The sequence below is a fragment of the Mustelus asterias genome, chromosome 3 (assembly GCF_964213995.1).
Source record: "Mustelus asterias chromosome 3, sMusAst1.hap1.1, whole genome shotgun sequence".
Classification (NCBI taxonomy): domain Eukaryota; kingdom Metazoa; phylum Chordata; class Chondrichthyes; order Carcharhiniformes; family Triakidae; genus Mustelus; species Mustelus asterias.
In genome coordinates, this window is record NC_135803.1 from 8,013,669 (window position 1) to 8,032,439 (window position 18,771).

At 44.2% G+C, this 18,771-nt stretch overlaps 1 protein-coding gene across 1 annotated transcript in view; it reads left to right on the top strand.

The window, feature by feature from the left end:
• Nucleotides 1-18,771, top strand: part of eif2b5 (eukaryotic translation initiation factor 2B, subunit 5 epsilon) — a 53,152-nt gene that overhangs the window by 15,086 nt on the left and 19,295 nt on the right. The window contains exons 7-11 of the mRNA XM_078204550.1: nucleotides 1,845-2,157; nucleotides 6,786-6,931; nucleotides 10,329-10,464; nucleotides 12,524-12,625; nucleotides 13,971-14,078. Of these exons, the coding sequence (XP_078060676.1) occupies nucleotides 1,845-2,157; nucleotides 6,786-6,931; nucleotides 10,329-10,464; nucleotides 12,524-12,625; nucleotides 13,971-14,078 (805 nt within the window). The remainder of the gene's footprint in view (nucleotides 1-1,844; nucleotides 2,158-6,785; nucleotides 6,932-10,328; nucleotides 10,465-12,523; nucleotides 12,626-13,970; nucleotides 14,079-18,771) is intronic.

Genomic DNA, 18,771 nt, shown 5'->3' on the forward strand with positions numbered 1-18,771 from the left:
CCCAAGCAGGTAACATCTAATGCCCAGAAAATCAAAGACAGTAGATGCTTGGGAACACCACCAACCCTTCAAGTTGCACACTATCCTGACTTGGAACTATGGTAGTGTCACTGGGTCAAAATCCTGAAGCTCCCTTCCTAACATTGCTACACCACATAGAATACTGTGGTTCAAGAAGGTGACTCATCATCTTCTCAGGGCAATTAGGGATGGGCAATTAAATGCAGAGAACAAAAGGACAGTTATTTATATGGAGAAAGCTGCAACACAAAGGGACTTGGAGGTACTTGTGCACAAAACTAACACACAGGTGCAGCAGGTAATCAGAAACTCTAATGGAATGTTGACCCTTATTTCAAGGGGGTTTGGCTATAAGACTAGGAAAGGCTTGCTGCAACTGTACAAGGTACTGGTGAGACCACATCTGGAGCACTGTCAGCAGTTTTGGTCCCCTTATTTAAGGAAATATATTATTTCATTAGAGGCAATTCAGAGAAAGTTCACTCGTATGATCCCTGGTATGGAGGGATTGTCTTATGAGGAAAGGTTAAACAGGTTGGGACTCTACTCGTTGGAATTTAGAAGAATGAGAGGTGATCTCAGTGAAACATACAGGATTCTTAAGGGGCTTGTCAGGGTAAATGCTGAGAGGATGTTTCCCCTCATGGGAGAATCTAGGACCAGAGGGCAGAGTCTCAGAATAAAGGGGTGTCAATTTAAGACTGTGATGAGAAGGAATTTCTTCTCTGAGGGTTGTGAGTCTTTGGAACTCCTTGCCACAGAGAGCTGTGGGACAGAGTCCCTGTGTGTATTTAAGGCTGAGATAGATTTTTGATCAGTGAGGGAATCAAGGGTCACAGGGACAGGGCAGGAAAGTGGATGTGAGGAATGTCTAATCAGCCGTTATCCTATTGAATGATGGAGCAGACTTCAGAGGCCAAACTGTCTACTCCTGTTCCTATTTCTTATGGTTATGGTAATTTAATCTGCCATGTGTCTGCCAGTTTACCATTCTGTGTGCTCTTGAAGTCTGTTACTATACTACTCCTTGTTTAAGACACTTTTGAGTTTCATATCATTTGCAAACTTGGAAATAATGCCCTGTAGTGATTCAATTTTGGGTCATTGGTAATGATACTGATACCTGGGAAACACCGCTCTGCATTTCCCTCCTTTCCAACTTAGGAGTCACAACAGGTGATCTATTTACTCAGCAAGCAGGGTTTATTTACAGAACCCGTGACCAAAATTCCCTTTTGAAAGTTCCTGTTGGATTGACTTCCAGCAAAGTTTCAGGCTAAACATTCCGAATCACCACAGTGCACTGACTTTTAATGATGTGGAGATGCCGGCGTTGGACTGGGGTGGAAGTAAGAAGTCTCACAATACCAGGTTAAAGTCCAACAGGTTTATTTGGAATCAGGAGCTTTCGGAGCGCCGCTGCTGCTTCAGGTGAGTGGAGGTGGCCGTGTTTGTGAACTAACCTCCACTCACCTGATGAAGGAGCGGCACTCCGAAAGCTCGTGATTCCAAATAAACCTGTTGGACTTTAACGTGATTTTGTGAGACTTCTCACTGAGTTTTAAATGAAGGTGTTGCATTCCACCCCCCGCCCACGATATGATTTTCCAGTTTTATGTTACAAATAACCAGAGATATGGAATTCAATGTTACCCTGAGCTGTGATGGGATTGAAACTCCCAACATCTGGTTTGCTGCTTCACGTCACTCAACCCCCACTGTCACTTGCTATGTTGAAGTAACGTTTTGCACCTATCTTTCCAGTGTGCTTATAGTCCAATCCGACTTGGACATTGAGATATGTTGACCCCTTTGTATTTTAGATTTTAGGTAATCAGATTCACATGCACGTGACGTCTGACGAATATGGAGTCCGGATCTCCAATCTGCTCGTGTACGAGGCTGTATGTTCAGATATTATCCGTCGCTGGGTCTATCCCATGACACCGGAGATGAACTTCACAGATGACGAGAAAGGGTTCTGTGTCCACCTGCGGCACAATGTCTACCGAGGGTCAGAGGTCAGCTTGGGTCACGGAAGTGTGATGGAAGAAAATGTAGTGATTGGCCGCGGCACTGTTATTGGGACTAACTGCTTCATAATGAACAGCGTCATTGGCCACAACTGTGTTATAGGTGGGTTATTCTGCAATTGTGCATTCCATTGGGTGTTCATTCACAATTGGCGCCAATCAGCCAAAATATCTGGCCACATGTCTATCTAATCGCGATTGACATAGATGCTGACTAGCGTACTGTAGCAATCTTTCTAAGTAGTTTTATTAATTTATAGCTAGAAAACATAATATAAGAAATAGAGGAAATGAGGCCATTTGGTTCTTGAACCTCTTCCAGCATTCAACAAGATCATGGCTGATCTTCTGTTTCAACTCCACCTTCCTGCACTATCCCCATATCCCTTAATTTCCCCAATCCCCAAAAATCTATCGACATCTCATCTAGAATAAACTCAGCGACTGAGCATTCACAGCTCCCTGTGCCAGAGAATTCCAAACATTCACAACCCTTTGAGTGAAGAAATTTCTCCCCATCTCAGTCCTAAATTCACTATCCCTTATTCGGAGACTGTGATTCTGGGATGTCTATTTCCCAGCCAGGGCAAACCTTTTCTCAACTTCTATCCTGTTAAGCCCCTTAAGAGTTTCATGTTTCAATTAGATCTCCTCTCATTCTCCTCGACTCTAGGGAACATACACCTGGTGTACTTAGTCTTGCCTCAACAATCACCTCATCCCAGGAACTGGTCTAGTGAACCTTTGTTGCACTTTCTCTGGGACAAATATATCCTTCCTTAGTATAACGTTGATAAATGCGAGGTTATACACTTTGGAGGAAATAATAACAAATGGGATTACTATCTCAATGGAAACAAATTAAAACATGCTACCGTGCAAAGGGACCTGGAGGTCCTTGTGCATGAGACGCAAAAGCCCAGTCTGCAGGTACAACAGGTGATCAAGAAGGCAAATGGGATGTTGGCCTATATCGCGAGGGGGATAGAATATAAAAGCAGGGATGTCTTGATGCACCTGTACAGGGCATTGGTGAGGCCGCAGCTGGAATACTGTGTGCAGTATTGGTCCCCTTATATGAGGAAGGATATATTGGCATTGGAGGGAGTGCAGAGAAGGTTCACCAGGTTGATACCGGAGATGAGGGGTTTGGATTATGAGGAGAGGCTGAGGAGATTGGGTTTGTACTCGTTGGAGTTTAGAAGGATGAGGGGGGATCTTATGGAGACTTATAAGATAATGCGGGGGCTGGATAGGGTGGAGGCGGAGAGATTCTTTCCACTTAGTAAGGAAGTTAAAACTAGAGGACACAGCCTCAAAATAAAGGGGGGTCGGTTTAAGACAGAGTTGAGGAGGAACTTCTTCTCCCAGAGGGTGGTGAATCTCTGGAATTCTCTGCCCACTGAGGTGGTGGAGGCTACCTCGCTGAATATGTTTAAAGCGCGGATGGATGGATTCCTGATCGGTAAGGGAATTAAGGGTTATGGGGATCAGGCGGGTAAGTGGTACTGATCCACGTCAGATCAGCCATGATCTTATTGAATGGCGGGGCAGGCTCGAGGGGCTAGATGGCCTACTCCTGCTCCTATTTCTTATGTTCTTAGGTAAGATGACCAAAACTGCCCACAGTTCTCCTGGTATGGTCTCACCTTGCCAATCTCTGCGTGTTTCCTCGTGTGCCAGCTTGCTTCAATTGGCCACTCAGTCACAACTTTGTGGGCTTGAGCACTCTATTAGGACATGCTTGCATCATCCAAGCTGATGTTCCTTAGTGCCAGTAATAAGCAGCTGCTGTTTTTCCAATCATATCTTAAGGCCGGACCCTACTGGCTGGTCGACTGCATTGACAGTCCACATCATGCAAAATAAGAGCATTGGAACTCTGAGCAGAAGTCGGCAATTCAGTCCCTCAAGCTTGCTCCGCCATTCAATACAATTGTGGTTGATATCATCTCAGCCTCAACTCACTTTCCTGCCCGTTCTCCATAACACTTCAACCCATTACTAATTAAAAATCTGCCTAGCTCCTCAAATTTACTTGATGTCCCAGCATCCACTGCATTCTGGGGTGGTGAATTCCACCAATTCATCTTCATCCACACTGTCCCAACTTCGATCAACGCCATCCTCTTTGGCACACCTTCCATACTCTATTCAATTCTCTCTTCACCTGCACTTTGTCCCACACTTCCATCACTCCTTATCCATACTTAATCTCTCCAAGCTCCATTGGCTCCTCTGTGAGTTGATTTTAAAATTTTTATCCTTGTTTTTAAATCCCTCTCTCACTGTAGCTGAGTGATTGCAGCCTCCCTTTCATGTCTGTACATCCTCAGTCCCTCGAGTACTGAGCCTTTTACCCCTTTCTCTCTCCACTCCTCCTGATCACCTCTCACTCTTTATGCTCATCTCACATCACGTTTCTCCTCTCTCACCCTCCGGCCCTCAGACACTAACATCTCCTCATTCGCTCCACTCAACACACACCGCCGCACCCTCCACCTCATCCCTACCTTCCTCTGCTTCTGCTTTGGTGGATCCTTAATCAATCAGCTCCTGCTCTCAGAATTTGTTGCCCCAGCTTCCTCCAGCTAGCCAACTCTCCCGATTTCAAATCCTTCCTCCACCACCTTGCCTAGTTGCTCTATCCTACTCTCGATGTCCACTAGTCTGTCCCCCTTTATTGTAAAGCATTCCAACATATCTCCCTGCATGTGACGTGAGCTTGAAGTACCAAAACAATTGCTTATTAGTTACAAGTAAGGCTTACATTAACGCTGCAATGAAGTTACTGTGAAATTCCCCCAGTCCCACACTCTGGCGCCTGTTCGGGTCAATGCACCTAACCAGACTGTGGGAGGAAATCGGAACACCTGGAGGAAACCCACGCAGACACAAGGAGAACGTGCAAATTCCAAACAGACAAAGACCTGAGGCCGGGAATCGAAACTGGGTCCCTGGCGCTGTGAGGCAGCAGTGCTAACCACTGTGCCACCATGCCGCCCCAGGTATTCCTGTTGAATAAACTATTACACATAAAGCATAGAAATTATAAATGGTAATTCAAGGAACTAGTCCATAGGGACATTTATCCTCCACCGGAGCACTAACAGACTGTTAAAATGAGCTTTATGAATGGAGATTCCCAGTAGCCTTTGAAAAGGTTTCCTCTCTGGTCCAGCTTTAAGGATAATATTGCAGTGTCACCACCAGGGGGAATTGATCAAACACCTTTGCTCATTCCTCTCAGGATGAGACATTTCTCCTGACGTGTTCAGGTTGTATTTCAACATCTCCATTTATGGGGGAGGACAGGGCAGATGCAGCCCCAATCGTCTGTTGCTTCCTCTGTTTTTCCATCAATACACTTGCCATTTGACACGGGTGTTTTTGAAAAGCAGAATGGGTAATGATGGCTCGAGGGCTGATAGAAGTGCAGATTCCGCACTCGTGTCGGAAACCATCTGCATCAATGCAAGCTGCAATTGCCTTACTCGCTTTGATGTTTAAGGATTTGGGGAAGCGTGAAGATTATCTGAGACTTCAAGCTCTGAGTTCAACATTTATCGAAAGCGCTCCAAGTCAGAGAACCCACGGGGGATGTGAAATGAGCGGATGACAGGAGGGAGTAGATCATGCATCACAGACAAAAGAGCCTTTGGTTAAGGGATAAATACTGTCCAGGGAAAACTCCCCGCTCTTCAAAATAGTGGCAGAGGATTTTTTTGACAGACTGGGTTTCAGTTTAATGTCTTATTCGAAAGACAGTGCTTTCAACAGTGCAGGTCTCCCTCAGTACTGGACTGGGAGTGTCGTCCTGGATTAAGTGCTCAGTTCTCGAGAAATCAGAAATGAAACTGCTATAAAGGCACTTTACAGTCGATTAACTCTTGAAGAATATTGACTGTTGTAACTTGGAGGGGGCGACAACTTGTATCAGGGCCGTGGCTAAGTAACAACATCAGGCGTGATTCTCCGACATCGAGCAAAGCTCAGCAAGTAGCAGTCTTGCCCCTGACTCAATTCAAGTCTTACTCTAGAGAACTGAGCACTTAATCCAGGACGACACTCCCAGTCCAATACTGAGGGAGACCTGTACTATTGAAAGCACTGTCTTTTGAATAAGACATTAAACTGAAACCTAGTCTGCCACTATTTTGAAGTGGAGATGCCGGCGTTGGACTGGGGTAAGCACAGTAAGAAGTCTCCTAACCTGGTGTTGTGAGACTTCTTACTGTACTATTTTGAAGAGCAGGGGAGTTCTCCTGGGTGCCCTGGCCAATAATTACCCTCGACCAAAGGCACTTTAAAAAACAACAGATTATCTGGCTATTACCACATTGCTGTGTGGCATCTTGCTATGCACAGATTAGCAGCTGCATTTCCTACATTATAACAGGGGCTGCATTGGTTACAAGGTGCTTTGAGATGACCTGAGGGCCCTGGTGGTGGAGCAGAAGCTTTGCTATCATTCCCGCGACTGGTGAACTGATTCACTTTCTGGAAATTGACGGCTGGGTTCTAGCCATCATCTCTTCTCCTTTCTCCTCTCAGTTTCATTATCCAAGTCCTTGTGAAGAACAGCCTCTTGGGTGAGCCACAGGCTGTCAGCCAGACCCCCTCGGCAGTTATACTGATGGGAGTTCAGGGGAAGGGAAGAAAATCAGAACCTGGGAAAGACTTTAAAGTATCACTTGATCATGAATGAGTGTTCATTTTCTTCCCCCACAGGAGACAACGTGAAACTGGACCAGGCTTACATCTGGAATAATGTCTGTATTGGAGACGGGGTGGACATCTACAGATCAGTTGTATGCAGCGAAGTGGAGGTTAAACCTGGAGTCAAATTGAACGAACATTGTGTTTTAGCATTTAATGTAAGTCTGACTCAGTCTAATGCAGAGAGCTTGTTTGTTGCCCAAGATATTCTCCATAAGCACCTTTTAAACTGGCATCATCCAGCTGAAATTCTTCCCCTAAGCTTCCAGTTTCTCTGAGAATTGAAGGGATTGGTGAGTGTAAAGGACAGGGTTCCCTTGACACTTGCATTTGGCGCTGCTGGTTAATGATGCGGCACTAGCTGTCTCGCATGTTTGATTTTAACTGCAGTTCCTGTCATGCAGCAGGACTCTGACTATAACCTCTCATCCCTGACCCCTCAACCCTGTGTAAATTGACAGATTAGGTGAAGGAAATCTGCAATGTTCACTTCATGAAAGGGCAGGACCAGCAGGTGCGTGGGTGCAGTAGGGCTGCCAAATATGATCAAATATTTTCACAGAATCACAGAATTGTTGGGTCACAGAAGAAGACTATTTAGTCCATCATGACTGCATTGGCCCGCTGAATAAGCTTCATAGCCATTCCCCTGCCTTTTCTCCGTACCCCTGCATATTGTTTCTATTCAAATAATCTTCTTTAATGCCTCAATTGAATCTGCTTCTGCCACACTTCCAGGCAGTGCATTCCACACCCTAACCACTTGCTGTGTGAAAATGTTATTTCTCACGTCACATTTGCTTTTTTTGTAAATTATCTTAAATCTGTCCCCTCTCATTCTTGGTCCTTTTACGAGCAGTGTCTCCCTATTAACTCTGCCCAGCCCCCTCGTGATTTTGAACATTTCTATCAAATCTCCTTTTAGCCTTCTCTCCAAGGAGAACTGGTCTCCCTTCTCCAACCTATCTTCATAGTTTCCCATCCCTGGAACCATTCTTGTAAAGCGCTTCTGCTCTCTCTCCAATGCGTTCACATCCTTCCTTTGATGGAGCCCAGAACTGTACACAATATCCCAGCTGAGGTTTAACTAGTGTCTTGTATAAGTTTAGCATAACCTCCTTGCTTTTGTACTCCATGCTCCTATTAATAAAGCCCAGAATACTATATACGTTATTAACTGCTCTCTCCACCTGTCCTGCACACTCACTGTAGTGGTTCAAGAAGGTGGCTCATCACCCCCTTGAAGGGAAATTAGCGATGGACAATAATTTGCTTTTTTCATCTTTTGTGGGATGTGGGTCAGTATTTGTTGCCCATTCCTAATTACCCTTGAGCTGAGTGCCTTGCTCAACCATTTCAGAGAACCGTTAAGAGTCAACCACATTGCTGTGGGTCTAGAGTCACATGTAGGCCAGACCAGAGGAGGACATTAGTGAACCAGATGGGTTTTCATGGTAGTTAATAACTTTATGGTCACCATGACTGAGACTAGCTTTACACTCCAGAGTTTGATTAATTGAATTTAAATTCCACCAGCTGCCATGCTGAGATTTGAACCTGTGTCCCCCAGAGAATTGGTCTGGAACTCTAGATTACTAGTCCAGTCGCATTGCCACTATTGTTGTGTCACCAATCCCCAAATCGCAGGAATTGTTTTTTTTTAAAGAGATTGTCTGTAGAGATCCTTTGCTGTAGTGACCAGGGAAACATTGCTACAGATTGAAATGTTTTTCCAAGCATTTCACTGGCTAATATTGCTGGCATCCTGAGCTTGGGAAAGGCTTGTGACATTGAGTACCACTAGTTGATCGAGTGCAAAATGAAATATTTGCTAAGTGTTGTCATTTTCACAAGGCTATGCTTATTCTGCAAAGAGAAAAGGCATAGATTGGTGTTTGAAACATACTCTGCTGAAATTGCCCTGTCAGCTCATCAGCAGCTGTGAGCAAGGCAGGATACTGCAGGCAGGTAGAGAGGGTTCATCAGAATGCTGACCAGCCTGATCTCTTCTGAAATGCTGAGGGATGTAGAATTACAGGACAGAAACAAGCCAATTGGCCTCACCCTTACTCGTGCTCCTCCTGAACTGTCTTCTGATGGGCCGAACGGCCGACTGCTACTCCTCGGTCTATGTCCTTCCGCTTGACTTCATCTTTTCTCCTTCGTAAGTTCTCATGTCGGCTTTACATTGTTTGCAATGATTCAAATCTACTGCTCATCTATTGCGTCTTCAAGTGGGAGTGCAGTCCAACTTGAACAATTGGCTGCAGTGGGGCCCCTCACAGGGGAGGCAGCCCCTACCCTCAGGAGCTGCTGCTCAATCCGAGTGGCTGGCAGCTCCATCAGTGCGGGCACTGCCAAGGAGACATTAATGGGGCTGCAATGAGGAAGCAAGAGAAGGCCCATTGGATCCCCAGAAACGGGCAAATCCAGGGTCTCTAGTCAGGGAGGGTTTGAGCAGACGAGGAGCTGGGGATGTTTGAGTGTGGTTTAAGTGTGGTTTCAGACAGGAGGCAGGTGCCACCCCCCCCCCCCCACTCCCCAACCCCCCCATCCCAAGCAAAGGGCATTTCCTGTGGAACCCCTCTCCTTATTTTGAGCTAAAAAAAATGGGCTACCCCATCTGCCCGATTGCCCATGCCAACTGTTTTATGGGTATTATCGGAGTCAATTTCCTAGGTAATAGTTAATTATCTGTTTAAATATATGGTGGTTGGGCTGCCACACATTATAGGGGTGAGCTCAGGGGGAGGGCAGTCACCCGACTTTTACATGCTCCCCTCCCTGCCAGAAACACACTGGGCAGGGGCATGTGGAGTACAGCCCTTAGTTATTGCTGCCCCAATGGGTCTGCTGGCTTCAATAAGCTCTCGTGCATTGCGCCTTTGGTGGACATTCTTTGTCCATTCTAATGACAGGCTTTGCCATTGTATTTGACATCTCTTGACCATTGCCAGAACACTTGCCGCACTGCTTCTGTCTTGGGGACACCATGCTGCCAGTGGATCCCAAGGATCTATCTGAAGTAACGCATATGAAATGAATAGGACCTCCCATTCCTGTTTCTGATAGGTAGTCCATGTTTCAGCATTATTCAGCAGTCTAGTTACGATACAAACAGCACAAATTCTTACTCGTGTAGCAGTTGAGTTTGGGATTTTTCCAGTCTCTTTTCTGAAGCTTTCCAAGTACCACAGCAGCAATATCAATATCTACCCCCCCTCAGCTGCTGTGCTAATCACCTGAACTACCCTATGTGGAGGCAAATTTGCCATGGAAAGATTAAATACTATGGCAGAGGAGGCTATTGGGCTTATTAGTCTGCTCTGGCTATTTCAAAGAATAATCCAGACTGTCCACAACCTTATGTCAAACTTCCTTTTTTTAAGCTCTGGGGATTGTTTAGATTATAATGTGCTGTGTTTATTGTAAAATGTCTTCTTTAAGTTATAAAGTGCAGTAATAGCAAAGATGCTAGTCTTAAATTAAACAGGTATGTCTCTTGGGGGAAGCTACAGTGGATGCACTAGGTTTGACATATCACACTTTTCCTAGGTGGTTGTGGGGCCTAATATGACCCTCCCGGAAGGTACTGTGGTGTCCTTGCACTTGCCAGATGAAGAAGAAGATGAGGATGAGTTCAGTGATGACGCAGCAGCAAACTACATGCCGTCGAAAGCAAAGGTGAAAGGTCAGTCAATTCCGCTTAAAGTATCAGCCGAGCCCAACCTTGCCTCTGAGTCAGAAAGTTGTGTGTTCAAGCCCCACACAGACACTATTCTAGCCAAAAGTCCCAGTGAAGAACCGAGGGAGTGCTCATTGTCAGAGGTGTTGTCTTTTGGATGTGATGTCAAACCAAATTGCCGGTATGCCTGTTCACGTGGATATTGTTATGATTGTAGCAGATGTTATTTGCTGAGGAAGTCAAACTTGTCTTAGTGATCACAGCCTTTTTTTGTTATATTCTAAAATTAGGAGAAACCTACTGATCCCAGAGGCATAGAATTCCAGTAACACTTGGGATTTAAAAAATTAAAAGATTTATTAGCAAGAAGAAAAAAAAACTTAAGCATTGACGATTATGGTTACACAGTTAAAACAGTTTACCAAAACCTTCCCAAAAAAAAAACACTTGGTCAGAAGATACAAGTAAATGCCTTCTTGGCAACACTTCCTTATAGATTTTTAATTCTCAAAATCCAGTTATATTACCCAACACAGAAACTGTTGTCACTTTAATAGACTTCTCAAACTCTTCTACTCTGCTGTAGATACGAAGAAAACTCAGAAATGAGACTGACAGCTGCTTCGTACCTTTTCTCAGCACAGAGCTGATCCCAGCATATCTTCCCCGCATAGCCAACACTACTCAGCTCAACACCTTTCCTTAAATACCCTTTCTTCCTTTCATTACAGATTCCATTGTCGGCACCTATTTGAACTCAACTCTTCAAAATATAAAAACCTTTCCTGTTTTCCTATTACCACCCCATTCAGGTCAAATAAAATGTAATAGCCTTCCCTTGTTTACTTTTGAAATCTTTGTAAGTTGAAATCTCTTAGTTCCCTTTGAAATTGAGCAGCTGAAAAGCCAAGTCCCTATCTATCTCCTAAAGGAAATTTCTAACGCCAACCTATTTATTTCACCATTGCCTCTTATTACAGAAAATGCATTTAGCACCCTTTTATTTCTTAACTCTCCCAAACAATCTGTCTCTCTTAACCTTTCCCCAGCTTAATTAAATCATTTACACACATACAGACACAGACACTCAGCCTTCTTTACAAAATAACACAATATTCCCCAAAATATATTTGAAAAACACACCCACTCTCATCATATGAAAGATCCCACTGCGTTATTTGGAAGAGTAGAAAAGGAGCTCTTCCCGGTTTTCCGACCACATTCACAGCACCGTTAAGAAGCCTTTTATCTCGAGGCTGTTTGCAGCACCTAGTGTGATTGTTGTTTAGGAGTGACCAGCAATCTTTGGACTGTCCGGCACTAATTCTTCAAAGAACTCAAAATCAGTGCAGTCGTGAAATTATTTTTGTTGACCATTCACATCTGGGAGGGTTAAAAACAGAAAATACTGGAAACACTCAGCAGGTCTGGCAGCCTCTGTGGAGCAAAAAACACAGTTAACGTTTTGAGTCCAATATGTCTGATCTGTGAAAACCAGGGTTACTGAGTTGGCCAATCTCAGTCAGAACGGCATTTGGAACTCTGCAGTTGGCCTCCATGCGATGGAGTGGAAACATGGCTCCCTCTCCAGCTCACTTTCAGATAGCCCTTGCTGATGTTGGTGTTGGGAAAGGACAGGATTGGCTTTGACTTTGACGGAACCTTCAGTGAAATATCTCCTTGTTGCTCACTAATTACCCAGTCACATCCATCAAAACGTTCTGTTGGCGTTCTCCCTCACTGCCAGTGTTCATGTTGCTGCTAAGCTGCGCAGGTATTTGGCAGTGCAGCAACCTGAAAGGTACCTTGCAGGCCTTGTTCTGCACGATATAATGCATGTGTGCAATAGCACAAAGAAATTTGAAGGATCCACTTGCTGCTGTGCATGGTCTTTTTTTTTCAGCAAAATTTTACAGAGAACATTTCACCCCTCCTTTCCCCACAGGTTATTCCCACGCGCTGTCCCTGCTTGCTAAATACATGATTAGTAAGTGTCCATTTGTGTAATAATTGTGTAAAAGAGAGACAATCCTATCTCCATCTCATTCCATCTGTTGTTACACAGGCTACAATCGGGATGAAGTGGGATCACAGGGTGTGGGATACATCTGGAAAGTCGCTACTGAGAGTGAGAATGAAGACGATGAGCTGGTGCCGGGTATGTGGGGTAAGCATTTTCAGCAAATAGGTGAGAATTTAATGATCACTTCGAGTCTGGCCCACTTGACCTTTTACAGAAACCAAAAGAGAAAATGCTGGAAAATCTCAGCAGGTCTGGCAGCATCTGTAAGGAGAGAAAAGAGCTGACGTTTCGAGTCCAGATGCCCTTTGTCAAAGCTAAAAGGCACAGAAAGTGGGAGATATTTATACAGTAGGGGGAGGGAATGGTTTCTATGGCTATGACGCACCCTTTATTCTCTCTGTGGACAGCTATTAGCAGTCTTTTCCCCTGGTTTCTATGGCTGATTCATCTTTCATTCCCTCACCCTGCAGTATAAATATCTCCCACTTTCTTCGCCTTTTAGTTTTGACAAAGGGCATCTGGACTCGAAACGTCAGCTCTTTTCTCTCCTTACAGATGCTGCCAGACCTGCTGAGATTTTCCAGCGTTTTCACCTTTGGTTTCAGATTCCAGCATCCGCAGTAATTTGCTTTTGACCTTTTCCAGAGATCAATCCGAAATATTGACCTTGTCATTCTGAGCTGCAACTTCCTCACTCCAGAAAGAGACAGAATTGCATCTTGTCTGATTCTGTGTCCATCCCTGATAAATTGTTCCACGATTGCCTCCTTTTGCAAAGGGTGCTGCCTTTCGGGTGAGACGTTATACTGAGGCCACATTAGGTGGATGCAAAAAGAGCCCATAGTGTTACTTTGAAGAAAATTGTGTGTTATCCGTGGGTATTCTGGCCAATACTCATCCCTAAACCAACATCACTAAAACAGATAATCCCATTGTCTCATTGCTGTTTGTACGATGTTGCTGTGCACAATTTGGAAGCTGCATTTTCTAAAAGTGACTGCCCTTAAAAAAAACACCTCATTGGCTGTAAAGCGCTTGGGAACATCCTGAGGTTGTGACAAATACCATAGAAATGCACATTTATGTCTTTCTGTGGGTGAAAATAATAAGAAGTAAGATGGAAGTCAGTTCATGTTTTTTCCCTCCCTGAGAGTACAGATTTGAGCTAACTTTCTCTTGCAGAAGTTTAAATGTTGAGTAAAAAAAAACCTGAGATCTGCCAGACTACAGGAGAACCCTGAGCAGTTATGGCGGTGGCCAGAGTTATGATGCTCGCCGGTTCTTAGAGTTTGACAAAGGATATCCAATGTATCATGTGATTGGCTTCTTTCTTTACATCAGAATTACCAAAAAATTTTTATTCTCACCAAACAGCATTGCTTGTTTTGATGTAGTCAACACAAAACTGAGAGCTTGCCTCTGACACTATCATGCAAGTTTTATTTTCCAGTTTCCTGTCTTCTCATGACAGGTTTTTTCCTCTTTTCAGGTCTAACGCTAAAGTCTGAATCTGGGAGTGAGAGTGAAAGTGAGATGAGTGTTGGCTCACAAGAGGCAGACAGCAGAAGTATCTCACCACAGCTGGATGATGCGAAAGGTGAGGTTTTATTTGATTCTGTGTATCAAGATAACTCGTGTCAGGTCTGACCAATTGCTGTGTTGACTCCAGGTCTGTGCAGATTTTTAACAGGGACAGTGCTGGTCAGCGTTGCAGTGTGCCTCAGCATCCTTGGGCTACAGGGAGGAAGTAAATGCACTCTCCGGACTGGATGCACTGCAAGAGTTCCTCAGCATAGCGCCCAAAGCTCAACCATCTTCAGCTGCTTCACCAGTGACCTCTCTGACATTATAAGGGCATAATTGGGGACATTCATTGATTGCAAAATGCTCATTATCACTTGCAACTATTTATGTGCTGAAGCGGTCCACGTCTATCTGCAGCACTGGACAGTGTTCGGGTTTGGGCTGATAAGTGTCAAATAATATTTGGGCCACACAAGTGCCAGACAATGACCAACTCCAAAAAGAGGGAGTCTAACCATCTCCCCTTACAGACATTCAGTGGCATTACCATCACTGAAATCCCCACTATCAACATCGTGGGGGTTACCATTGACCAGAAACTGAATTGGACTAACCATAAATACTGTGACTACAACAGCAGGTCAGAGGCTGAGAATTCTATGGAAATAACTCACCTCTTGACATCCCAAAGCCTGTCCATCACCTAAAGGCACAAATCAGGAGAGTGATGGAATAATTTCCACATTACTTACCTACGACTCAAACAGCAGTGAAAAAACTTAGCACTATCTAGGACAAAGTCCCGCATGATTGCCATCCCATCCACCATCTTAAACATTTATTCCCTTCACCACTGGTGCACAGTGGCAGCAATGTGTACCATGTATATGATGTACTGCAGTAACTTGCCAAGACTCTTTCAGCAGCATCTTCCAAACCCACAACCTCTACCACCTAGAAGGGCAAGGGCAGCAGGTGCAACCTGCAAGTTCCCTCCAAGCCTCATACCACCCTGACTTGGAACTATATCATCATTCACCGTTGCAGGATTAAAATCCTGGAACTCACTTCCTAATACATTAACCACATAGTTTTAAAGTTTATTTATTATTGTCACAAGTAGGTTTATATTAATGCTGCAATGAAGTTACTGTGAAAATCCCCTAGTCGCCACACTCAGGCACCTGTTCGGGTACACTGAGGGAGAATTTAGCATGGCCAATGCACATCTTTTGGACTGTGGGAGGAAACTGGAGCTCCCAGAGGAAACCCACAGAAACACGGGGAGAATGTACAGAGGCCACACAGACAGTGACCTAAGTCGGGAATCGAACCCACGTCCCTGGTGCTGTGAGGCAGCAGTGCTAACCACTGTGCCACCCATGGACTGCAGTGGTTGAAGAAGGAAGCTCACCTCCACCTCCTCAAGGGCAATTTCTTGCTGGCCTTTCTAGGAATGCTGACATCCCACAATACCTCCCTCCAGCACCCAGAAGCATGTGGCTGCAAGATATTCAATGTACAGGATGCCCTGCAACGGCTTGTTGCTCTTTTGGCAACATTACATCCATGCCACACAATCCCAATACTGACACATTTTGGGCTTCCTTCACCATTTCTGGCTCTGCATCCCGCAGCTTTTTCCCTACTTCGTTCTGGGAACAGCGTCATTGCGAGCACTGCACAGATTAGGGAGAGGTGTCAAAGAGAAGGCTCATTGCCTCAGGGCTAATGGAGATGGGTGATAAATGCAGCCTTGTCAATGTCGCCCACGTCCTGAGAACTAAATACTTAATTAAACTGCAAGAGTAGGATCAGTGGACTCAAGTTTAAACAAGAAATAATTGAGGAATGATCATCAGAAAGTTGTTTTAAAATTCTTGGCAAGGTTTAAGGACCAATATAATATTGCAGTGGAGGGATTCAACATCGAGGTAGGATGAATTGTAATGGGCTGAATGTTCATTGCCTTTTTTTGTAATTATCCCGTGACCTCAATTCATACAAAAATGCGAACAATTCTGTTCCAGGAGATTCAGATTACAGAGTCTGAGCAAACCTGCATAGACACGAAATCACAAACTATTTCAGACACTCGTTCGGAGGGAGTGAACTGGTTTCCTTTCTTATTTGCTCGAACCACCTATCCCTGCAGCAGATCCCAAGTTAGCTCACTTTGACTGAGCACGGAGATGTTAAACCCCTTGAGTTAACTTCGACTGTGAATCCCTGATCTCTGTGTAACTGGCCTCTGAAATCTGCCTGCTGCTTTGTCTCCTTGGTTTCGCAAAACTATTTTTAAAATCAAATTGGCCAACTTCCTTGAGAGTGTGGGCTTGCTGTAGCCTGATCTGGATTGGATCAGCCAGCATCCTATATTGAGCAGGAATTTAAAGCCAGTCAAAGTGGTTTATTTGTGATGTTGATGTTGTGCTTTCTACTTTTATATGAGAATCATGGAATAATACAGCACAGAAAGAGGCTATTCAGCCCACTTTGCCTGTACCAGCTCACTGGTGGAGTTAGCCAATTAATCTCACCCTCTGCTCCTTCCCCATTGCCCTGCAATGTTTTCCTTTTCATGTATTTATCCATTTTCCTTTTGAACGGTACTATTAAATGTATTTCTGTCACCTTTGCAGGCAGGGTGTTCTGGATTCCACAACTTGTAAAACAGTTTCTTCATTTCACTTCTTCTTTTGCCAATTACTTATTACTTAATGCCCTCGGTGGTATCAGACCTGCCGAAACAGCTTCTCCTTCTTCATTCCATCAAGATCATTCATGAATTTGAGCACCTGTATTAAATCGCAGAATTGTTATGAAAATTCTTATGCAGTCGGAGGCTGCTCTGGCTCTCTGAATTAGAAACTCACTAGTCCCATTCTCCCGTCTTCTCCCCATAACTCTGCACATTCTTTCCAAGTAACAAGGCAAGTTCAATTGAAGCATTCAAAATTTCCTTTTGAATGCTTCAATTGAACTTGCCTCCACCATACTCTGGCAGAGCATTCCAGAACCTAACCACTTGCTGCAAATTTTGTTTTCCCTTGTATCACTATTGCTTCTTTTACTAATTATTTTAAATCCGTGCCCTCTCATTCTCAATCCCTTCACGAGTGGGAACAGTTTCTCCCAATTGACTCTGTTCAGATCCTTCATGATTTATAGTACCTCTTATCAAATCTTCTCTCAGCCTTCTTTTCTCTGAGGAAGATTCCCATGACACCAATCACAGAATAATCACAGGTAATTTTCTGCTGAAGTTCCTCTTATTCAACAATGCTTAGTGCAATTTATGGGAATAAAATGGATGCTCGATTCATCTACATAAGTCACAACATGACACAGTAATTAATCTCATGCAAGGTACTTTGGGAGGCATGAAAAGGCACTACACAAATGCACTTTATTGCCACAGTCGCTGGGTTACAGATACTCATTTGAGTACAATCTGCTTTCATAACTAAAGTTACTCACCCCTGGAACCATTCTCGTGAATCTTTTCTGCACTCTCTCTAATGCCTTCACATCCTTCCTCCAGTGTGGTGCCCAGAACTGGATGCAATTCTCCAGCTGAGACTGAACGAGTGTATTATAAAAGTTGAACATAATCACCTTGCTCTTGTATTCTAGAAGCCTTCAATGATTTATACACATATACACACAGGTCCCACTGCTCTTGCAACCCTTTTAAAGTTGTACCTCCTACTTTATCCTGTCTCTCCATGTTCTCCTTAACTTTCTCTGCTCTAAGGAGAACATTCCAGATTCTCTCATAATATAGATGCTCCCTACATAACAGAAATTCCTCATCTTTGGAAATTCCAGTAAATCATTCTCCCAAAATAATTCAGCACTTTAATAAAAATGTCTATTTTCATTCCCTTTGAAAATTCCTGCATATTGTACCTTGGGGTCTGCTTGTCCCTCTGATCAGTTGTGTGGCACCAGTTCTTCCTTGCTGGATTTTAATCCCATGCCATAGTTACCCTCTGTCGCCTTGCCCCACTGCTCATTCCTGATGTGATAGTTTTGGAACAGTCTGACCACAGACATCCTTGCAGCTGAACTGCACACTTTTCCCTTGTAGGTGGCAGAGGTGTAACTGCATAGAATTTACAGCGCAGAAACCTGGCCATTCATCCGAACCTGTTTGGCCTACTACTCCTTTCTTCCTCGTACCTGTCTAACTCCCACTCTTTATTTTATTTTTTCCCGGGGTGTGGGTGTTGCAGACAAGGCCAGCGTTTGTTGCCCATCCCTAATTTCCCTTGAGAAGATGGTGGTACGGCTGCAGTCCATTTGGTTTGAATTGTCTGTAGCAGTTTGGTACACTGGAATGGCTGGCTGGGATATTTCAGAATCAACCACATCGCTGTGGTTCTGGAGTCACATGTAGGCCAGACCGGGTAAGGATTGTTGATTTCCTTTCCTGGCAGACATTAGTGAACACAGTAAGAGTTTTAACAACACCAGGTTAAAGTCCAACAGGTTTATTTGGTAGCAAACACCATTAGACATTAGTGAGCCAGATGTGTTTTTACAGCTATCAGTGATTGATGAATTCCTGGTTCACCATTACTAGCTTTCAATTCAAGATTTATTAATCAATTGAGCTTAAATTCCACCAGCTGCCATGGTGAGATTTGAACCCATGTCCCGAGAGCATTGGCCTGGACCTCTGGATTACTAAACATTCATTGTGAACATGAGTTCTCAATTCTCACCCCTCTCTGGGTAAAGAAGTTTCTTCTGGATTCCTT